This window comes from Phascolarctos cinereus, unplaced genomic scaffold (assembly GCF_003287225.1).
Source record: "Phascolarctos cinereus isolate Bilbo 61053 unplaced genomic scaffold, phaCin_HiC Scaffold_9;HRSCAF=440, whole genome shotgun sequence".
Taxonomy (NCBI): Eukaryota; Metazoa; Chordata; class Mammalia; order Diprotodontia; family Phascolarctidae; genus Phascolarctos; species Phascolarctos cinereus.
Window position 1 is genome coordinate 171,069,921 of NW_027556402.1, and position 20,319 is coordinate 171,090,239.

At 34.3% G+C, this 20,319-nt stretch overlaps 1 protein-coding gene across 6 annotated transcripts in view; it reads right to left on the reverse strand.

The window, feature by feature from the left end:
* Positions 1–20,319, reverse strand: part of RBPJ (recombination signal binding protein for immunoglobulin kappa J region) — a 242,390-nt gene that overhangs the window by 68,913 nt on the left and 153,158 nt on the right. For 4 of the 6 annotated variants that reach the window (XM_020992297.2, XM_020992292.2, XM_020992288.2 and 1 more), the window contains one exon: positions 6,892–7,072. The exons of the other annotated variants lie outside the window; for them this stretch is intronic. In XM_020992297.2, coding sequence (XP_020847956.1) covers positions 6,892–6,908 — 17 coding nt within the window. In that variant the 5' untranslated portion in view covers positions 6,909–7,072. The remainder of the gene's footprint in view (positions 1–6,891; positions 7,073–20,319) is intronic. 6 annotated transcript variants of the gene reach the window in all.

Consider the following 20,319-nt stretch of genomic DNA (forward strand, 5'->3'; position numbering starts at 1 on the left):
TAAGGTGGTTCTCCAAAAGTGACTCACAGCTTTTCTGGACACCTCACAGGCCCTCTGATGCTTCCTACTTCAATATCTGTAAATCTGAACTGGGTCAATATTGGCCTCTGGGGGTGAGAGCAAAAATGAACCATGAGAATTGCCATTTATTTCACTCAAATCTTATCTGATTTCTCAAAACCTACAGACTTACTGGTCCTTCAAAATAGGTACAAAATATAGAAGGTGCCAGCAGTGACAACTCAGCAAACAAGCAAAATTTTTCTCTATTCTAATCAGTTACGTTACACTGTCCAGTCATTCTCACAGCTATTCAAACAAGAAAGCACTTTCCTGATAATCCCTTTTACCCAAATACTGCAATAAACTGATCTCATAATACAGTACTTTTTCACAAGGGACAAGAGTCCTCAGGTGAAATGAAAGACTATACCAAGAACTTTTGAAGGTGACTGGTCCTTGACCTTTATGAAACAAGCATTTACCTTCAATTTGGCACATGTATAGAGGTTTTATCTAAAACTAAAGCAACAGGTTGGTTTTTTTAATCATACATACCAGAACCTTTACATCCAAATAAACGGGTATAGTCATCACCTTCAAACATTTTAGATGTGAAACAACATCAAAAAAGATTTAGCACCACATGAGATGTGAAAAGTGACCTGTAGTAATAATAGCTGAAAAGAATCAAGCAAATCAAATGAAATGGTAAGACTCCAAAGATCAATTAGAAGGACTGATTTATAGGATGGTTTAAGTATCAGGAGGCTAACAACCTATCCCTAGGTTTAGGCAAGAGGCCCAGCAATCAGAGCTCAAGTGCAAATAGTAAGGCTATCAAGAGTCAAGAAAGCTGACCCAGAAACATATTTTCATTATTAGACTACAGAACACTATGGTGTCTAATGTTCCTTTTCTTGGTCAACAGGGACCCTCAGATGATAGATGTGACCACTTTGTTAAATCACACACATACTCCAACAACACTGCCATTGCTCAAAATTTTAACTCCTCTTTTGAAACTGCTTTTAGGAGCTGTATTTTCTCTTGAATATAATCAGTGGTAGCAAATATTAATTTGTGTGTGTTACCACCCTGTAGAGAAACATCATTCCTCCAATCACTTTTTGCTCTCAAGGTATATGATCAAAAACTTAAAGTGAATGACCATGAACCAACCCAAAGAGAAGTAGAATTTACTGAAAAACAGTTCTACATATTTGTACTGTCTACATATCTGTCACTTAATGGTGACAGATACATCTTCAAAGAAAACAAATATTTTAAAATAACAGCAAGATATTTCAATATCTATCAATAACATTGATGGAGTAGAAGAGAAGTATAACACAATGCTCATCAAAAGGAAAAAAATTATTATAAGATGGTCGAAGGTTGTCAAGAATGTTTCAAGAGTTCGAATTGTAGGATAGTATCTAGGGGAAAGACGAAGGGAGGGGGAAAAAAGTCGTAGTGCTAAAAAATGAAAACTGCCAACTTCCTCCTCTCCAAATCTAAAAATTACATGTCCTTTTCCTCTCTCAAAGCCTTTCCACAACATCATATATTTGTGCCCCATCAAAGGGTTATCATAAGCAACCATCAGCATGATAGTTAACTCATAACTCTTCTTCTGGTGCTACTTTTATTTGCCATGCTTCTAAAGTGGTGGTGCCTACAGCACCTCTATTTTAAATTTTGAGACAAACTATACATATTCAACTCAATTTCTTAAGAGCACCTGATCAGATATAACTTTAAGGATGCTTCTCTTGATGAAAGGAAGAGGAGTTACTACTGAACATAGAACAGGTACTCTGTGATCTACTATAAGCACCTATTTGCTGTTCCTCAAACTAGCACTCCATTTTCCATCTCCATGCATTTGTACTGGCTGTCTCCAATGCAGGAATGCTCTCTTGTCTTAGTTTTTCCTGGCTTCCTTCAAAATTCAGCTCAAATCTCACCTTCTGCTGGAGAGACTGCTCTAAATCTTGTGCTTTCTCCTCTAAGATTACTTTCCATCTACTCTTTATGTATCTTTTACATACCCCCATTTGAATTTAAGTTTCTTGAAGGCAGGCGGTGGTTTTTTCCCTTAGCACAATGCCTGGTATATAATAAGCACTTAACAAACACATAGTGGCTGACCGACTTACTAGAAACATTTTATTACTACATTAGTACAGACTAAACATATAAATTCCATTCATTTCTGACACAATCTGCCAATTCTTCATATAATTTAACATATTCCTACTGTTTTACTGGGTCAAGGGAAGAGGTAGAAGCTTAGACACAGACATCTAAAATATAAGCAACTGTATGTCAATATTCCTAAATTTCTGAAATCCGAGGGCTCTAATCAACTTTACACAAAATATTCAGCATAAGTATATTTCATCACCATCACCGTGTCATAAAACATTTCACTTTTCTAGGTGCTGTGGACCACTTTGATAATTCCAAGAAAAAAATAATACTAAAAATAGAACACTATTACCATTAATATTTATGATACATGTGACACTAGCTTAACTCTTTTTCCTACCATAAAATGCCCAACTTTAAACTTGTCTATTGAATTAATAATTCAATCAATCTATTAATCATTAACTAACTGATCAATTAATCAAAACTAATTAATCTTTTATTCATGAATGCATCAAAATATTTCTTATATGGGATGAGTCAATGAAAAGATTAAGATAAATTAGGTGATTTTATTATGCTGTTTCTCTTTTTATATTGTTGCTGTTAAAAATAATAACCACTCACATTTACACAGTATGCCCTTCCAAGCCATTTCTTCACAATAACCTTGTGAAGTAGGAAGTACAAGTATTATTCTCTCCAGTTGACAAATAAGTAAACTAAAAGCTCTGACAATTTAAGTAATACTCATAAGTTCAGAGAGTATTATGTGGGATTTGAACTCTCATCTTCTGAACAGACAACATAAATGGTTTCATATGACCAAAATACTGCTTCCTATTATAAAATGAAGATATAATTATTAATTTGATAACATCGAATCTTAAGACTTTCATAACCATCACTATGACAATACTGATAAATCTGTAAAGTGAGCTAGAAGGTGGTCATCTTACCCAACACACCCAATCTTAGTCTCTTCTACTCAGAAAGTGCTGCTGATGCTTTAGTTTATATAGCGTTGCTTCTGAATAAAAACTATGCCTCACTAGGTGATAAAGAAGACCTGAAATATGGCATGGAGGAATACATCAGAAGCAATAGCATGGCATAGCCAACATAAAAAGAATAGTGATTCTTAGCCAATGCTACAGCTCTTTCTGGTTTAAAATATATAAATACAAACACACACAAGAAATTTAAAAGGTATCAACTTTCAAAAGAACCAAATATGAGAGAATATGAAGAGTTTCTCACACGCAATGCTACTTCCTTCTACCATCAAAGGAAATGCTAAGTAAAACGGAAACATAATTGAAGGAGCTTTTGACTGTATCATTGGCATTATTTCATTTGCACTTTTGTAGAAAGAGACTGAGAAAGAATAGAAAGGCTCAGGATTAGAAGTATATTAATGACAGCATCAATGAAGAGCGTCTTTGCTGATGTTTAAATAAGGTGAGGTAAAGACAAAGTGACAGACAAGAGTCCTACAACTAGGCAGCTAAGGGATGTACTAGGCCTGGAGTCAGGATGACCCGAACTGAAATCCAGCCTCAGACACTTATTGTGTGACTGGCCAAGTCACTTAAGCTGTCAGCCTCAGTTTCCTCAAATTTGGTGTTTTTTTTTTTGGTGAGGATAAAATGAGATATTTGTAAAGTGCTCCTTAAACCCTAAAGCACAATAAAAATGCTAACTATTATTACAAACCCAGAGACATAAGAAAATTCAGAAATCTATGGCATAGTCCTTTCTTTTTCCCCTTGCAAAGGAAATGGCCTTCAACATAAAGCTGAACAATGGATTAGACATATACATTAGCTTTTTTCTTCTTTTTTTCTTCCACATAGCTTTTCCTTTACTACGGTTTTTAGAAGTCTTTGAAAAATAAAAGTAAATGAAGAAAACGTGTATCAGAAAAATGTGATTTTTTAAAAAAAGTTTAATGCTAAAATATTCCATACAAACTTTACCCAATCTATGGCTGAATTACTTATTGACTTTTCCCTTTCCCCCTAAATTAATCCCCTTACTAAGTGTAATTAAGTGATAAGAGGACCAGAGAGATGGCACAGGATAGTTTATAAGGAGTTTAAGTTGTATTAAGGAAGGCCTGGGTTCAAATTCCACCTCTAACACACACTAGGAGTGTGGCACTGGTCAAGTCACTTAAACTCTCAGTATCCCAGATAACTCTGTAAGACTAAACTGCAGAGCAGGTGACCTTTTATATTGGAAAAAGGAGATTCCCCATTGAGAGTTTCTTAAACCAAGGAAATCACCGATTGTCTCCCAAATCACAATGTAGTCTACTTTTAGTGGTCTGCTTGCCCCTGCATTGAGGGAATCCAGTAAATATTTATTTTGACAATCATACCTAGCTACCTACTCTACCTGCCTACAGGCAATGTGGCACAGTGGAAAATTAGCTGGATTTAAAATGAGATTTCATTGAAATCCCAGTTCTACCACTTAACTGTGAAAAGTTAGATTGTCACTTAACTTCTACTGATTTAATAAAATGATTAAAGAACTAAATAATATTATCTCTAATGACCCTTCCAGTTCTAAATCTTTGTTCCTATGATCCTATATTGACATGCAGGATCTCATAGTTTCTGTGCTAAGACAAGAAATGGAAATGCTTCTTACATTTGTATGAAAATCCAAGACACATTTTAAATATGATAAATTAATGGCAAATATGAAAATGTTTCAGTCTTTGCAGAAAACATACCTATTTAACCTTACCCCAACCCTTCCCAAACTATAACTTTTCTGAGCTCATAAAAGAAGACCTGCAAAAACCAAGCTGGATTTTTCAGATGGTCTCAATTATTTCTCATCTCAATGAGAAATTTCAATATTATTCATATGAGGACAACGACATAATTTTACAAGTTATCACTAAATGCCACCAGCCTATAAAACAGTCGTTTAACTCTTAAGTATATTTGAACCCTCACCTGATCCCCAACACTCCTCGGCCAAAAAGAGTGATGTTAGAAAGGGAAACTTCAGTCTTTTGAATTCAGAATATTTCCACGGCCTTAGTGAAAAAGATTCTAAAATGACCTGAAAAATCTAATGAAATTCTAAAATTTTTAAAACGTGAAATGTCTCATAGTTCTTCCTACATATAACTTCCAAATATACTTTAGTTACTTCTAACTTTTTTTAATCATAACATAATCAAAAACTTATTAGGCTTAGGTTTTTTTGTTTTTATTTTTCCAAGTAAATTTTAAAATCTACCCAAAGAGAATATATTCTATGTCTTTCCAGTAAAGAATGACTAAAGCATTCACCAGAACTGAATCAAAATTTATTTTTGCTACTTGCATAGGGATACAAGAGGGAACAATAACATAGCAATGTTAGAAATCATTCTTTAAGAATTAAAAGCCAAAGTATAAAATTTAAGAACTGGAAGGAAAAAAGGAGGCTATAGGTTTATAGACCTTAATTAATAATTTCCAAAAATATCAGAATACTACATAGTCCTTGAAAAGCTTTGTCTACTAAGCAGGAAGAAAAGAAGTAGATGTTTAACATATCTTTTTGGAAAAAGAAAAAATATAATCCTTAATTATTTCTTTCACAAAATACGAATTTGTGGAACATGATCATCAAAAAGGAAAGGATATAGGCAAGTACATACATCAATGCCCAACAATTATCAAGCGGATTAATTTTAAAAGAAGATAACATTCTAGAACCTATGACACTGTCTCTACAAAGGAGAATGTCTTAGATTTAGTAACAGCTCCAAAACATGTTTAATTACTGAAATATCAAAACAATTTTGTAATAAGGTGGTTTCACCAATAAATCTATGATATGAGATCCTGGGATATGCTATTAAATTAAAATGAATTGAATTACCTTCCTATCTGCCTCCAACATATACTGTTCTTTATTACTAAAAGATAAGAAATTTTGCACCTTGTATAACCTTTATAAATACAGCATTTTTCCAGAGTTGTTTCCCATGTTACTACTTTTAGGAAAGCTTTTGGCAACAAACATGCACTACCAAATCAGGGGTTTTCCATGGTTTCAAAGAGCCAAAATGGTTTTGACTGCATCACTCATAAAAAAGTACAGGAACATAAAAGCCTGAACATTTTTCAGTGATTATGGATACCATGTACCTAGAATTACCATTATTGCTATCCACAAACAACAGTAAGACTAGGTACCACAAACACAAGAATTATGATTAATAAGTTATACATTTGTGAATAAACGATACACATACTAAAAATAATGAATCACTCATTTCCCTGAATGAAAACTTTATATGTAGAACCAAACAAGTACACACTATGGTTCTGGCCTCCAGAGGAATAGTCAGATTTATATATGACCCAAATGACAGCACTGAAGTAAAGAAACTAATCTGCACTCTGAACCAAAGAGTTAGTTACAACCTAAAGTGAATATTCCTCTGAATTTCTGATGAAAAAAGTTACTGTTTTAAAAATTAGATAAAACTTAATAGAAGAACAATTCCTATAGCTATTTTTAATTCAATCCTTGAATTTCTACAGCATGGCATGCAAGTTATACATTTAATACAAAATGCTAATACAACAAACTCAAAACCATATCTACAAACCACATAATAAAGCCCCTTAGAATATTCAGTAATTATTGCTAACAAAGCCTGGGATTTATGCTGTCAATGACCTAAGAACAATGGGTCACCGGGATGTTTCCAAGCCATACCTTTTAATCCACGCCATGGTACTTCAAGAACATGTTAAGGTGAGCCACGGCTCAGCACACTTCGATGCACCTCAAAACACCTCAGCCAGTGTATCATTCTCCTTTCCTTTGGAGATCATAATGGCTCCGAAGAACTATAATGCTTCCATTTCAATGTCAGTCTCATACAAAATTTCAATAACTTTAAAAAAACAAAAACAAAAAAATGACTTTAAGTGTTAGTATGTTAAAACACTAGAGAACTGTGTTAAACAAACTGCCATGACCAAGAAAAATAAATAAGCTGATGCTAATATGAAACACTATCTTTTTAAACAAATACTATTATGTGTAAAGGAGTAAAGTTTTGCCATAGTGATCTGAGGGATAGTAATTTTTAAAAAATTTAATCTGTGATTTACTGCAGTCTCACTTTAAAACCCTGGCAAGCTGCTTAAACCTCAATTGTTGCTTCTGTTTGCCCATCAACTAAAGAAGACAGAACAGATCACTAAGGCCAAAAGTGGTCAGACTCTGAATAATTATTTGGCCCAAAATTGTATAGCCTCTTGCAGGCAGGCATTCTCTCACAGATATGATTTTGGTTTTTTTTGTAAGAGGAAGTGATACAGATCTCCTAAAGCGGAAATCATGTTGATTTAAATTTGTACACTTTCTAACAAATTGAAAAAATTTCAGTTGGTAAGGTCTTCTTACAGCATTCTATATAAATGCTAACTCAGAGATAGCAAAATCTTATATACAAATTTGAAATCTCCTGATTGTTCATGATGTGGACTGGTAGAATGATTTTTTTTCTTATTAAAAACCATGCTTCATTTTTTGGGGTGGGCAATAAGAAAAGGTTTCACTTGTAATTCCTATTTTTAATCTACTACACACCTATTTTTATGTTTAAAAAAGTAACCTGAAATTTGGTCTACAGGGAGGGAGACAAAACTGATCTAATAGCTACTCAAATACATATATACATACACATTTATCAAAAAGAAAATAATATTTTAAGATCATCTCTGATTAATCAAGGTAAGTTTGATGTAACTGAACACTAAATAAGGATTTCAATGAGCAGAAAAAAAAAGATTAGGTAGATGATAAGAGATAAGGTACTAAGTTATTTCTATTTATAAATGAAAGGGAACGTGGCAAAATCACAGGATAAAAAATTTTACTTTATAAATGTTAGAAAACATTGAGACTGATTCTAAACCACTAAAAGACAATCCAAAATAAAATATAAACAACAAATTTAAATACTACACAAGGCTTCCTTCCATCATCAGGTACTATAACCTAACTGGTATTCTGAGTTTTTTTAAAAAATCAACTTTTACCAAATAAATTTTAGTTAAAAAAAAAAAGGCATTGCTTTATAAACTGTCTCTGAAACTACTCTTTACACTCAAATTATAAGAAATTATTGACTTTTTTATTTAAAATGGAGACATGTTCCCATAGAAAACAATTCTAGTGCCAAGCAAATCTTTTAGAATTACATGTTTAAAGATCTAAAGTATTCATTATTCATTTAGCAGTCATTTATTAAATACTTATTGCAAAGTACAGGCAAGGTACTGGGGATGATACAAAGATAATTAATCCCCCTACCACCTTACCCATGGAGTAGTAGAAAATCACACAACAAAGTATGCGTTAATATAAAATATACAAAACTTTAATGCTAAATAAAATATAACCTTAAGCATAAAATGTTATACAAGGTCCAAGGAAAAAAAGTTCATTTCCAATTTTTGGTAAAGGTTAGAAAGGTGGGTGGAAAAATACTTAAAAAGAACACTGTAGCACTTGAATTGAACCTTGCAGGATAAGTTAAGATTTCATAAATCAGTATACTTTTTTTTTTAATAAGCAGCACAGGAATATTTCTCAAATGTACTTTCATGAGCTCAATCATATATGTCTCAGCCCAGTTAATACTGTCTTAAGCAGACACAAATAGATGTAACACAGTGTAACAGGTATACTATATTTATTTAAATAAATAAATACAAAAAAAGACAAGGAGAAAATGGTTGGGAAATTTCAAATTTCCTGTACACTTACAGGGAAATTTAAGATTTTGTTGACAGCTGTCATTCACTACATTCTTAATTTTATTAAATGTAAACTGCAAATTTAAGCCACTAGGCAGTAGGAAGTATGTTCATGTGCAAGTGTACTGATCTGAACATATTTAAAATCAAGGGATTTTAGCCTTTGTGTCATGAACTTCTTTAGAAGGTGGTACTATACAGACTTTCTTAAAATAATAGGCTTTTTTAAAGTCATAATTGAAGGAAACGCTAAATCTCAGTTTGTTGTTGTTGTTGTTCAGCCATTTTTCAGTTGTGTCTGACTCTTGGTAACTCTATTTGGGGTTTTCTTGGCAAAGATACCGCTCATTTTATAGATGAGGAAACTGAGGCAAAAAAGGTTAAATGACTGGCCCAGAGTCACACAGCTAGTAAGTGTCTGAGGCTGGATTTGAACTCAGGAAAATGAGTCTGCCTGATTCCATGTCCAATGCTCTATCTACTGCACCAGCTAGCTGCCCAATTAAAGGTTCATGAAAATAAAGATGTAATTTTAAGTTCACAGTCCCCTCAAAATCTATCCATGGATGGTGGTTTGTGGATCCCCAGTATTCCACAGTTGATAAAAACAAACAAAAAATATCTTTTCAAAGAAAATCTACTGTAAAATACCACATTATATGTAATTATATAATCTTAATATAACACTTCTATAAGCCCCAAGACCAAAAACAGAAAATGAGTAATTGGGTAAGGATTTTTTCAAAGTACAAAAAACTATAAAATACCACCCTTCTCTATGCTGACTTAATGAAAATCTCAGTCCCAAGCTGTGAAAATAATTAATGATCATTTTTATATCTCTTCCTTAAATTATTTTTAAAGTTAAGGGAACTGATGTCTAAATACTATAATTTAGATATTAGTGGACATGAAAAGTTTTCTCAATACTCAATGTCCAAATTACAGTGACAAACTTAGCATGTCTAATATAAAAAGATTTTCGAAGGTAATTTTACAGCTCTAAATCCTATGAACCAAAAAGTCTACCTGAGAAGTCAAAAATTTTGCCTCTTAGAAATCAGTAGCTCCCTTCAAAGTTAAGTATAGAGACTACTTCTTACAAGAGACCTTTCCTGATCTTCCAGCCTCCAGTTACTCCTCTCCCTCCCTCCCTCCCCCCCTCAGGTGACTTTGTGTATATTTTACATGTATTTGTGAATGTTCTCCAAGAGAAGGTAAACTCCAGGAGGGCAGGGGATGTTTTCTTCCAGTATTTGTGTAAGAGGGATTGTACCTTGGCTGAGACTCCAGAAAAAAGCTTAGAAAAAGACTGCAGGGGTTAGAAGGCAGAAGTTGAAAGGTAAATAAAAAACTCAACAAAGGGTGGACTTGAATAGCTCAACTGCAAATGAAAGAGGCCAGCAAGACAAAGGACTTGCCCAGAGAGCAAAAGCCACCTCAGTCCCTAGCCACTCACACCATTGACTCACATAAAATTCCCAAAAGAGCATGGGAGATGAAATTCAACGGAACTGAAATTTGCAGCTAGGAAGGAGGCAGATCGCCCAGCCCACTCCAGCTCCAGGAAAACCCTTGAAGTTCTCATCAAAGCAAATAATGATCAAGACATCCAATGAGAAATTACAGGAAATGACTTCTTCCACATCAGAACTGAAAAAGGAATCCAACCAAAAACCTGAGGGCAACCGGAAAGGGGACCACCAGCAAAGCAGGCACCAGCTTAGGTTTAGGGTTAGCTTAGGATTTTGAAGGGTTAGAGACTTGTGTAGCCTGCAACGCTCTGTGTCCAGGTGCATCGAGAATGGAGGGATTATTAGCAAAAGCCCCAGTGAGGACAGCTTGGAAGTGGTAGATAGCAACAGTCACCAATCGCAGCCAAGACCCCAGACCTGGACAATCCAATCCTAGGATCTCTGAGGTCCCTAGAATCATCTTCTGAGATGCCAGAGAGATCTGGAGATCCAGGGCTCTCGATCTCAAAAATCTATAGAGGGGGTGGGGTAAGCTAGGAAAGCAGAAATCAGCACAGGAAACCAGGGCAAGACCAAAGTATGGCAGGAACTGAAGCTTTTGTACAAAGCTTCAAGAACTAAAGCTAGAGATGAGTAAATCAAAGGAAACAATGACCAATATAAAAAAATTACTGCAAAGCTGAAGTCTTTCAAAAGGAGTAACTCTGTAATGGCTGCAAACAAGCAACTCAAAGGAAAAAAATATATGCTTTCCACCAAGAATGATCTGAATACTTGAACAAATGAAGCAGGGGATTTTTTAAAAAATGAAACAAAAGCTCTTAAGGAAAGAACTGAAAGGAGAATAAATAATTTGGAAAAGTTGTAAATCTCACTCAAGAACTGAACTTCCTGAAAGAACAGACCAAACAGAAATCAATGACTCCATGTGGCAGGAAAAGAATATTAGAATAAAATTAAACCATTTTTAAAAATAAGAAAATCTAAGAACATATAATATAATATGATAAGATAAAAATATAAGAAATATTTAAGTACTAGAAGGAAAATAAATAGTTTGGAAAAGAAAGTTGTAAATCTTACTCAAGAATTGAACTTCTTGAAAGTAGAACAGACCAAAGAGAAATCAATGTCTCCATGAGGCAGGAAAAAAACATTAGAACAAAATCAAATGATTTTTAAAATATCAGAAAAGATAATAGAAGATATAAGATAGTGTAATAATATAAGAAATATAAGATACTTTATATTAAAAAACTGACTTAGAAAACAGGTTGAGGAAAGAGAATTTAATAATCATCACAGTCCCTGAAAACCATCATTTAAAAAAAAGGTCTTGATACAATATCTCAAGAAATTGTAAGTGAAAACTGCTCAGATTTATTAGAACAAAAGGGCAAGGCAGAACAAAATAAGCATTTATGTAATGTCTACTATGTGCTGGGCATTGAGCTAAGCACTTTACAATATCTCATTTGATCTTCACAATAATCCTGTGAATCAGGTATTGTTATCTTCCCTGTTTTAGAGTTGAGGAAACCTGGGAAAACTGAGATGATGTGACTTGCCCCCAGGTTCACATAGCTAGTATCTGAGGCCAAATCTAAACTCAAGTCTTCCTAACTTCAGACCAAATGATCTATTCATTGGGCCACCTAGCAATCACATTTTGAAAGAAAAGCACAAAGGAAGAGTCCCAAGAAAGTCAAAGCCAAAATCCTCAGCTCCCCTATCAAAGGTAAAATTACTGTAAGCACCAAAAAGCAAAGGGTTCAAGCATCAAGGAACAGTCAGCATTCACATTGGAGCAAGCAGTTTCTACTAAAAATGGGTATTGTCTTTTAGAATACAACATTCCAAAAGGCAAACATATATAGACTTATAACCAAAAATATTTTGCAGCATGGGTAGGTATAATTGGAGAGGGGGGAAATGGGCTTTTAACGGGTAAAAAGTGTAAAACACCTAAGAAGTTTAGTGGGAAGAGCAGTTCTCCTGGGTTCTAGACTGAGATCTGCCAATGATTTAGCCGTATTGTATTTACCTCAAGCATACTTCTTAACTGCTCTGAAACAATTTCTTGGTCTATAAAATGAGGGGGTAAGATGAGATTTCCAATTCTGCGATTAAAACCTGACTGTCAGAAAGTTCAGCTGAGATTTGAACAGACAGGAGTTCCCTCAAAGTTTGTCAGAAATATTAAAATTTATGAAGAATAGGTTTTGGAAGATATCATTTGATAGGTATAATGGGTGGTGTGTTGGCTTCAGAAAAAATATGACCTGAGCATGATTTAAAAAGAGAACGAAAGAAATGGATGATGTTAGAATAGTCCCTTTCAACTTTTTAAGAATCTATGACTCTAAGAAAAGACAGGATATGGGGTGACCAAGCAAGGCCTCTTAGACACATACTCTGTGGATACTTACCTAAGAGCACTCCTGTTCTGAACTACTTGCAAATACTTAACTATGACTTAAAGTTACCCATCCACTATTAAAAATGAGAAACTCCACAAGTTCTTAGAATGTCAACTGCTACAGACTATTTTTTTAGAAACTCAGGTCAACAGGAAGAGATATCTGAATAGTGATAGGAATTACAAAAAAGTCTGAGTCTTATTTATACATTAATATAGTAATTCTCAATCCAACCAAATACTATAAAAATTACCGAGTACCAACTGCTTAAGAGGCTAAATACAGAATTACTAGTTCTGAACTAGTAATAAAAACTAGCAATAAAAAAAGATACTTTCTACGTATCACTTTTTGGGAGAGGAAAGGCTGTTTTCTTTTTTTAAGGGAGCTCCACTTGGTGGAGCTCTATTCTTTTAAATGTTTCCCAATTTTTAGTTTCATTACTGTAAAACGAGTTACTATGGGGCCAAAAACTGACAATGAAGCACTTAAAGTAGTAATGACTTAAGGACTCAAAACAAGAAGCCACAAATTTCAGCCTTATTATGGGGCCTCACAGTAGAGGTAAACACAATTATGAAAAACAGATTGGTTATACCATCCAAATTCAATAAGGCAAACTTTAATAGAGTATCTTTTATCTTTAAGCACTGTCTACTTAAGTGTAGTGTAGTGCAAAGAGCCTGGGCTCTTCTTAGCTATGAGTCTTGAGTCTCACCCCTTCTGAGCCTCAGTTTCTGTACCTGTAAAATGGTCTATGCACTATCTAATCACAGTCATGATCTAACCTAAAATGGTTGAGGACAGGGGTCTGAGGCCAGGAAGGGATGATACAAGTTGACAAAATAATTAAATTCATACAAATCCCAGAATCTCAGAGATGGAAGTGAATTTAAGTCATCTAGTCCAACCTATCCCCCAAGCAGAAATCCCTTCTATGACATCCCCAAAAGGAGGCAGGCCAGCCTACATCTGACAGGGAAATTTATTTCTGTACTATTCAGATAAAACATTTTTTTCCTAACATACGTCTGAAATCTTAACTCAAATATTAAACATAAACATGTATATTAATAGATTCCTATACAAACTAGGCTATAAAAAAAGCAGTTAAACATTATTTCTTCTTTTTAATTACCTTTCTAAAAAAAAGTGTATGTGTGTACACATATAAAGATGCATTTCTTCATTAGCAATGATTGTATCTGTGCGTAAACTCTAAACGTTCGGCTATAGTTTTAATGTCTTTCTCTCCAATCCTCCCCCCAACACTGCGCCGCTAACACCACCTTCCCCCTCCGCCCGTTATCTTAATAATGGATATCAGGAGGAGAAGGCAGAGATATTAGTGAAATTTTCTGCATGGGGATGAAGGTGGTGGTAATCTTTTGTGTAAGGCTGAATTAAAAACTAACATTTTGACAAAAAAAATTCGATTAAGCTGATTAACTTAAAACAAAAATGATTCTGATATATTTCTATTAACACTGAATTTTAAGTATAGCAAAAAGGTTCTGACATTCTAAATGGGAAAAAATTTTCAATCAATTTGACTATTCAGGAGCTGAGGATATGTAATCTGTAGATTATTCAGCCATCTCATTTGTTATTTCCCATTCTACCTCTGGCCAAGTCAATATTTTACTGGCACCAAAGAGAAGCAGAAATGAAACTGAAATCAGTCCAACTTCTTACACTTTGGCAAAGGAAAAAGACGAAATTATTAATAAAAATTTAGTATTTGAATAATCAGATTTTAAATATGCATACTATTCTGACCATTAATTTGCTGGCAGAGCTAAATAATATGTAATTTGGTAGAACATTTATAAAGTATTTATCAGGAGATTAATTAAGAATTGTTGTGTTTTGTGTTAGTCTTTCCCATATACTGCAATAACATGAAAGTGATGCTCCTTGAAAAATGTTAAAGGAAAAGAGCTAAAAGGCTAATAAACAAGTATGACTTGCAACCTTACCTTCCTCCACGAATAAAACTAACATCCCCTGTAAGTACACGGATGAAGCTGAAAAGACAGCTGTATATTTATTCAATATGATACCTGAAAAAATTCATTCAATTCTTATGACTATTCATTTGTATCTGATTAAAATTTATCTTTACCACTCTTCATATACTTTCCCTTTATTTTTCCCATTTCAAATGCTGATTGGTTTAAGATTAAAAGTTTAAGGTACACATCTTAATCTGTTTTTTAGGAAAGAAACTTCTGGTAAAATCACATCATAATGAGTTAAAAGCCTTACAGAATAATTTATGGAAATGGAATTTTGTTAAAATGAGGGCAATGTTAGAAATCAGACTCTCAGTCTTCAGGCCTACAGATGAAATGTAAAAGTGTTGCCTAAACCACATACACAAGCACTCACAGAGCACTATCCACCCTAGTTATGTAGGTCCTAGATCTTTTGGGGTATTGTTTTGCTGCGACAGATGGTTTTGTGTTTAAGTGGTTGGGATTTTTTGAGGTGAGATGGATTCAAACTTGAAGGGCAACTGCTACTTGATGGAAGAAGCCAAAGCTTAGCATTCTTAACTACAATTCAAATAGTACTCAATCAAATACATTCATTATAGAAGGCATTTGTTTACTAGAAAGAGACCAGGACACAAGCAAGCTCACTTGTACAGAATTTTCATTAACTAGAACAAAACCAAGCATTATTTCTACAAGCCATCCTAAGGGATATGGAAGTAGCTTTCTGCAATGAAAGCCATTGGGTGGGTGGGTGGGGAGGTGTGCAATTATTCACTTCAACATTACAGATATTAAGATCAAATATATTTGAGTACTTATATCCATCAGTGGAACTTTCAAGTTACTGGGATCAGTAGTGGTTACAGATAAAGACTGACAAACATGCATATTCACCCTAATCACATATATTTTAAGATGGCTGATCAAAGTTTGACAGCTTCTGTGACTAGGGAACATATATTTTCTGCATACAGCTAAGTGGTTTACACAGGAATTGAAACTACAGCCTTAACCTTCTACCCTTATCTAAATGAAATAAACTTCATCTCCTGTATTTCAATTTTAACCAATCATTTTATAAAGAATTTTAAAAGTTATTAAATATTAAGGAAAGTTTATGATTTTAAAATTGAGCTTTTGCCTAAAGATAAAAGAATGAATAACTCTTGAGCTTAAATATTCTGTAAAAATATTTCAACCCAAATAAGGGTCATTTCTATACTAAAAAAAAAGTTAATTTCTCCTTTCATATAAATTTTCTGCATGGAAATTACTTGTTTTCTATTTCTCAGACTGCTTTCCTTTCTAAAAATATATACATTAATTGTGACAATTAAAAATCTGCAGGGAAGAATAAAGCCAATGGTGAATAAATACATAAACAGGCCAAAATCATTTTTACAAAGTTAAAAAACAATTTTAATTTATAAATAAACTGTTAGGCATTATTAAGGAATTTCTAAACTGCAGCTGTTATTAAAAATGTTGCTAAAAAGAATTTATTCATGTGAGATTATATTAACTCCTTAAAAACTAAAATATGTAAATTATGCAACATTTTTGCAGGAAAAATTTTACATATATACATATACATGTGTACATGCATATATATATACACGCATAATAATCACCGTGAATATGATGAATAGGTTACTTAAAAATAGATGCAGAAAAACAGAATAAGTAATGCTTTAGATATCTTTAAGATTATATCTAAAACATATAGCAAACGTGTTGTATATACAGGGAGGCATACTAGACTGTCACAACTGGAGATGATATGACATGAGATTGGCTAAACACTGCAATGAACAGCTAATATGCAGTAAATGTGCATATCAAAGTACTGATATGGCTGATGTGCATGATAAGAGTATAGTATTATTGGGATAAAATTAGATAATATAATCTTAGCTATCTAATCTCACAACATATCATTATCCAGCTATATAACAGCAATAAATTAAACATGTTTCAACATTCTTCCCTTGCACAAGACAGCATGCTAAATAGTTTAATACTGCTGGCGGTAACAACAAGAACAAAAAATGATGACAATAGCTAGTATTTATGTAGCATGGATGTTTATTCTTCTCTAAGCTGCAATCTTGACTCTTTGGACTTTCTCTACCATGCCACAGAAACCTGAATGCTCACTCCACTCTTGAACTTCTTACATGTGAAGGAACTTCTGCCCCTGTAAACTCTCCCTCTGATTGGTTAGTTCCTTCTAGAACCTCCATTTAGCTAGTCATTTCTTTATTCCTCTCCAGGCTGCACTCTTGACTCTGGACTTTCTCTACCAGGCTACCAAGCCAGGTACTTACATTTCTTCCCCTTAACTCCCCTCCACTGTTCAGCTTCCTTTTGTTTTCAGTCTTTCTCCCAGTTAGAATGTAAGCTCCTCAAGGGCAGGGACTATCTTTGTTTTCTGTTTGTATTTGTATTAATAGCTATTAATACTGTGAGTGGCACACAGTAAGTATTCAATAAATGCTTGTTGACCAGATTTGACATGAGAGTTTGCAAAGCACTTTACATATGTGATCTCATTTGATCCTCACAAAAACCCTTAGAGGTAGGTACTACCTCTATTCACATCTTACAGATGAGGAAATTGAGGCTGATAATGGTTAAGTGACTTGCTCAGGGTTACACAGCTAGCAAGGATCTGAGGCAGGATATGAATTCAGATTTTCTTAACTCTAAGTCTACTACTCTTATCCATTGTACCACTATGTAAGACAGGTACACTTCAATCTCTCCAGAATGCAGGTAATTCTAAGATGAAAATACTATGCCCTAAACCAGCAAAAACTCTTGCACAAACTGATTTATACAACAAAACAGGTAGCACAAAGACACAAATGTTCAAGAACGTACATGTGGAAGCACTGACAGCAACGTTCTCTCAGTATGAAATCTGTAGAAATAATGTAGAACGTTCTCACAAAAAGGACTACAACTTGCAATTCCAAATTACACCAAAGTTTATCCTATATTACATTATGGTTAACGGTTCAGTTTATTTTCTATCCAAAACCAAATTACAGTAAAATTGTGAACTACATTATCTAGAAAAATTATTCATTACCTGAAGTACTAATTTTCTGTAAGTTTGTTTTCACAGAACTGCATTTTAACTACTTTGGATGAAAACTATTTTTAAAATGTATCACAATTTCTTTATTGTTGCTATTATTATATACCACAATTTATTTAGCTATTCTTCAATTGTAAAAGATTATAAATTGTAAGTTTACAGTTAAAATTGTAAAAATAGTTTATTTCTAGTTTTCTACAACTACAAATAGTATTATTATGAATGTATTGTTTAAATAGACTGGTCTTTTCTTCCTATCAATAACATCCATAAAGTATAAACCTGAAAAAGGAATTGCTGGGTCAAAGAGTGTGAGTAGTGTTCTACCTTTTATTATATCTAAAATGACCAAACCAACTTACAGTTTCCATCATCAGGGAACTGCTTTTTTCTCCCACATCCCCAACATCTAATTTTTGCCATCTCTCATTATCTTTGTCAATTTGATAAGCTGTTCAGAGCTGATATAAAAACACTCATAATTCTTTCTATTTGCACGTCTGTAATCATTAGTGATTCTGAACAGTAAAGGACTGAGAGAACAGCAAATAGATGAAATATAGAGAGCAGTAAAGGATAGGTAGGTACATGGAATTCTCAAAGGAAAAAAAAACCCAGTCTATTAATAGTAATATGAAAAAAAATTATCCAAATCATTAATAATTAGAGAAATTCAAATTAAGGTAACTTTGAGATGCTCACCTATTAGATTGGCAAAGTTCACAGAATAGGAATATATCAACCAGAAGGCTGCAGAAAAATAAGCATACTTATACAATGCTGATGGAGCTATGAATTGGTCCAGCCACTCTGGGAAGCAATTCTGAACTATGTTCCAAAAGCATAATTTTTGAATCAGGGATAACTCTAGATCCCCAAAGAGATCAATAATGCATACATTCAAAAATATTTATAGTAACTCTTTTTGTTTTGACAAAAAAAAAAAAGGAAACTAAGGGAGTGCTCATCAATGGAGGAACAGCTAAACAAATTATACTATATGAATGTAATAGAATATTACTGTACCATAAGACATTATAAAAGGAACTCTTTCAGAGAACCCTGAAAAAGTTTTTTATAGCAACTGATGAAAACAGAAGTGTGCAGAATCTGGAAAATAATTTATACAATAACACTGTAAAGAAAACCAGCTTTGGGCTTGGATTCTTAAAATCTAGCCAATAGCTTAGTAGTGTTCAGACTCCTTAAGAGTCTGTCCAATATGACAGATGTTCTAATAAATTTTGTCTCTGGCTGAAAGAAGGCTTTCAGGAAGGACCCACATATTGTGATTTTGGGGTCCCAGCACCCCTAAGGCCTAAACCTCAACATCCTGGTGGCCCATGCAGGGAAATTGCCTAACCCCAAGTTCTTCTCCAGCCAAGGCTGGAAGGTACGTAAGCCTCCCCGCTCCCCTCCTTTCTTGCTCTGCGGTTGGGGTCGCTCTCCAAGCACCAACGCCTGGAGGTGTTTTCGGGCAGTTAGGAGGCCGTCTAGCATTCAGCCTGATGCTGTCAGGCTTTCAGTCCACTGGGCTGGTTCAAGACCATGGACCTATGTACATTTTCCACAGCATAGAGGACAAGGATGGATGCCCTATCAGGAAGTGTATGCCCAATTCTGTTAATTCCCTCGGCACTAGGGAATTGGAGAAAACTGCAGTTGCTTTTTGGTTCCCTGAGGCTTACTTACTCCCTTCCCTCAACATCCCTGAATCCTCCTTCATGGAGGTTACAGTTAGAACAGCTAAAAATATTTTGGCAGAGTCTGGAGGTTTTGTGACTGATCATTAAGGAGTTTTGGAACTCCTCCTTACAACCCTGGTCACTCCTTTCTCCCACTCCCTTCCCTTGAGTCAAGAGGGTATCTGTTATCCCCTCTCATAGCAGAAGAGAGTTTCACCCTTTCCCCCTCAACTATGATTTCACCCTCCCCCACCTGGGGAAAGAGGAATGAAAGGGCAGCAATTACAGTGTGGGCCCCACTGGCAATGGTTTTAAGTCCTGGGGCAATCTTCACCTGGAAGCATCACCCAGGTTCAGGACAACCGGCTCAAGGTAAAGAATCTGGCCTCTGAACTTGGGTAAGTACACTCTTTTAAAGTTGCAGTTTTAACTGTTAATGATGAGATGTTGATTCTCTGTGTAAAGTAATATGGAAATGAATTTAACAAAACTGAGGTCACCTGATTGGTAATGGGTTTGTTTGAAGTTCCAAATTGGTGAACTTTTTCTATCAGTTATGTCAAGCAACTTTTCATAATTTGGTTACCACTAAAATAATCTGGCTATTGTTGGTTATTGTTTTAATGTGTAAACTAGCCAAAAAGTTTGTTTCGGTTATGGCTTGCTGAGAATTTGCAAGTATATAGAAATC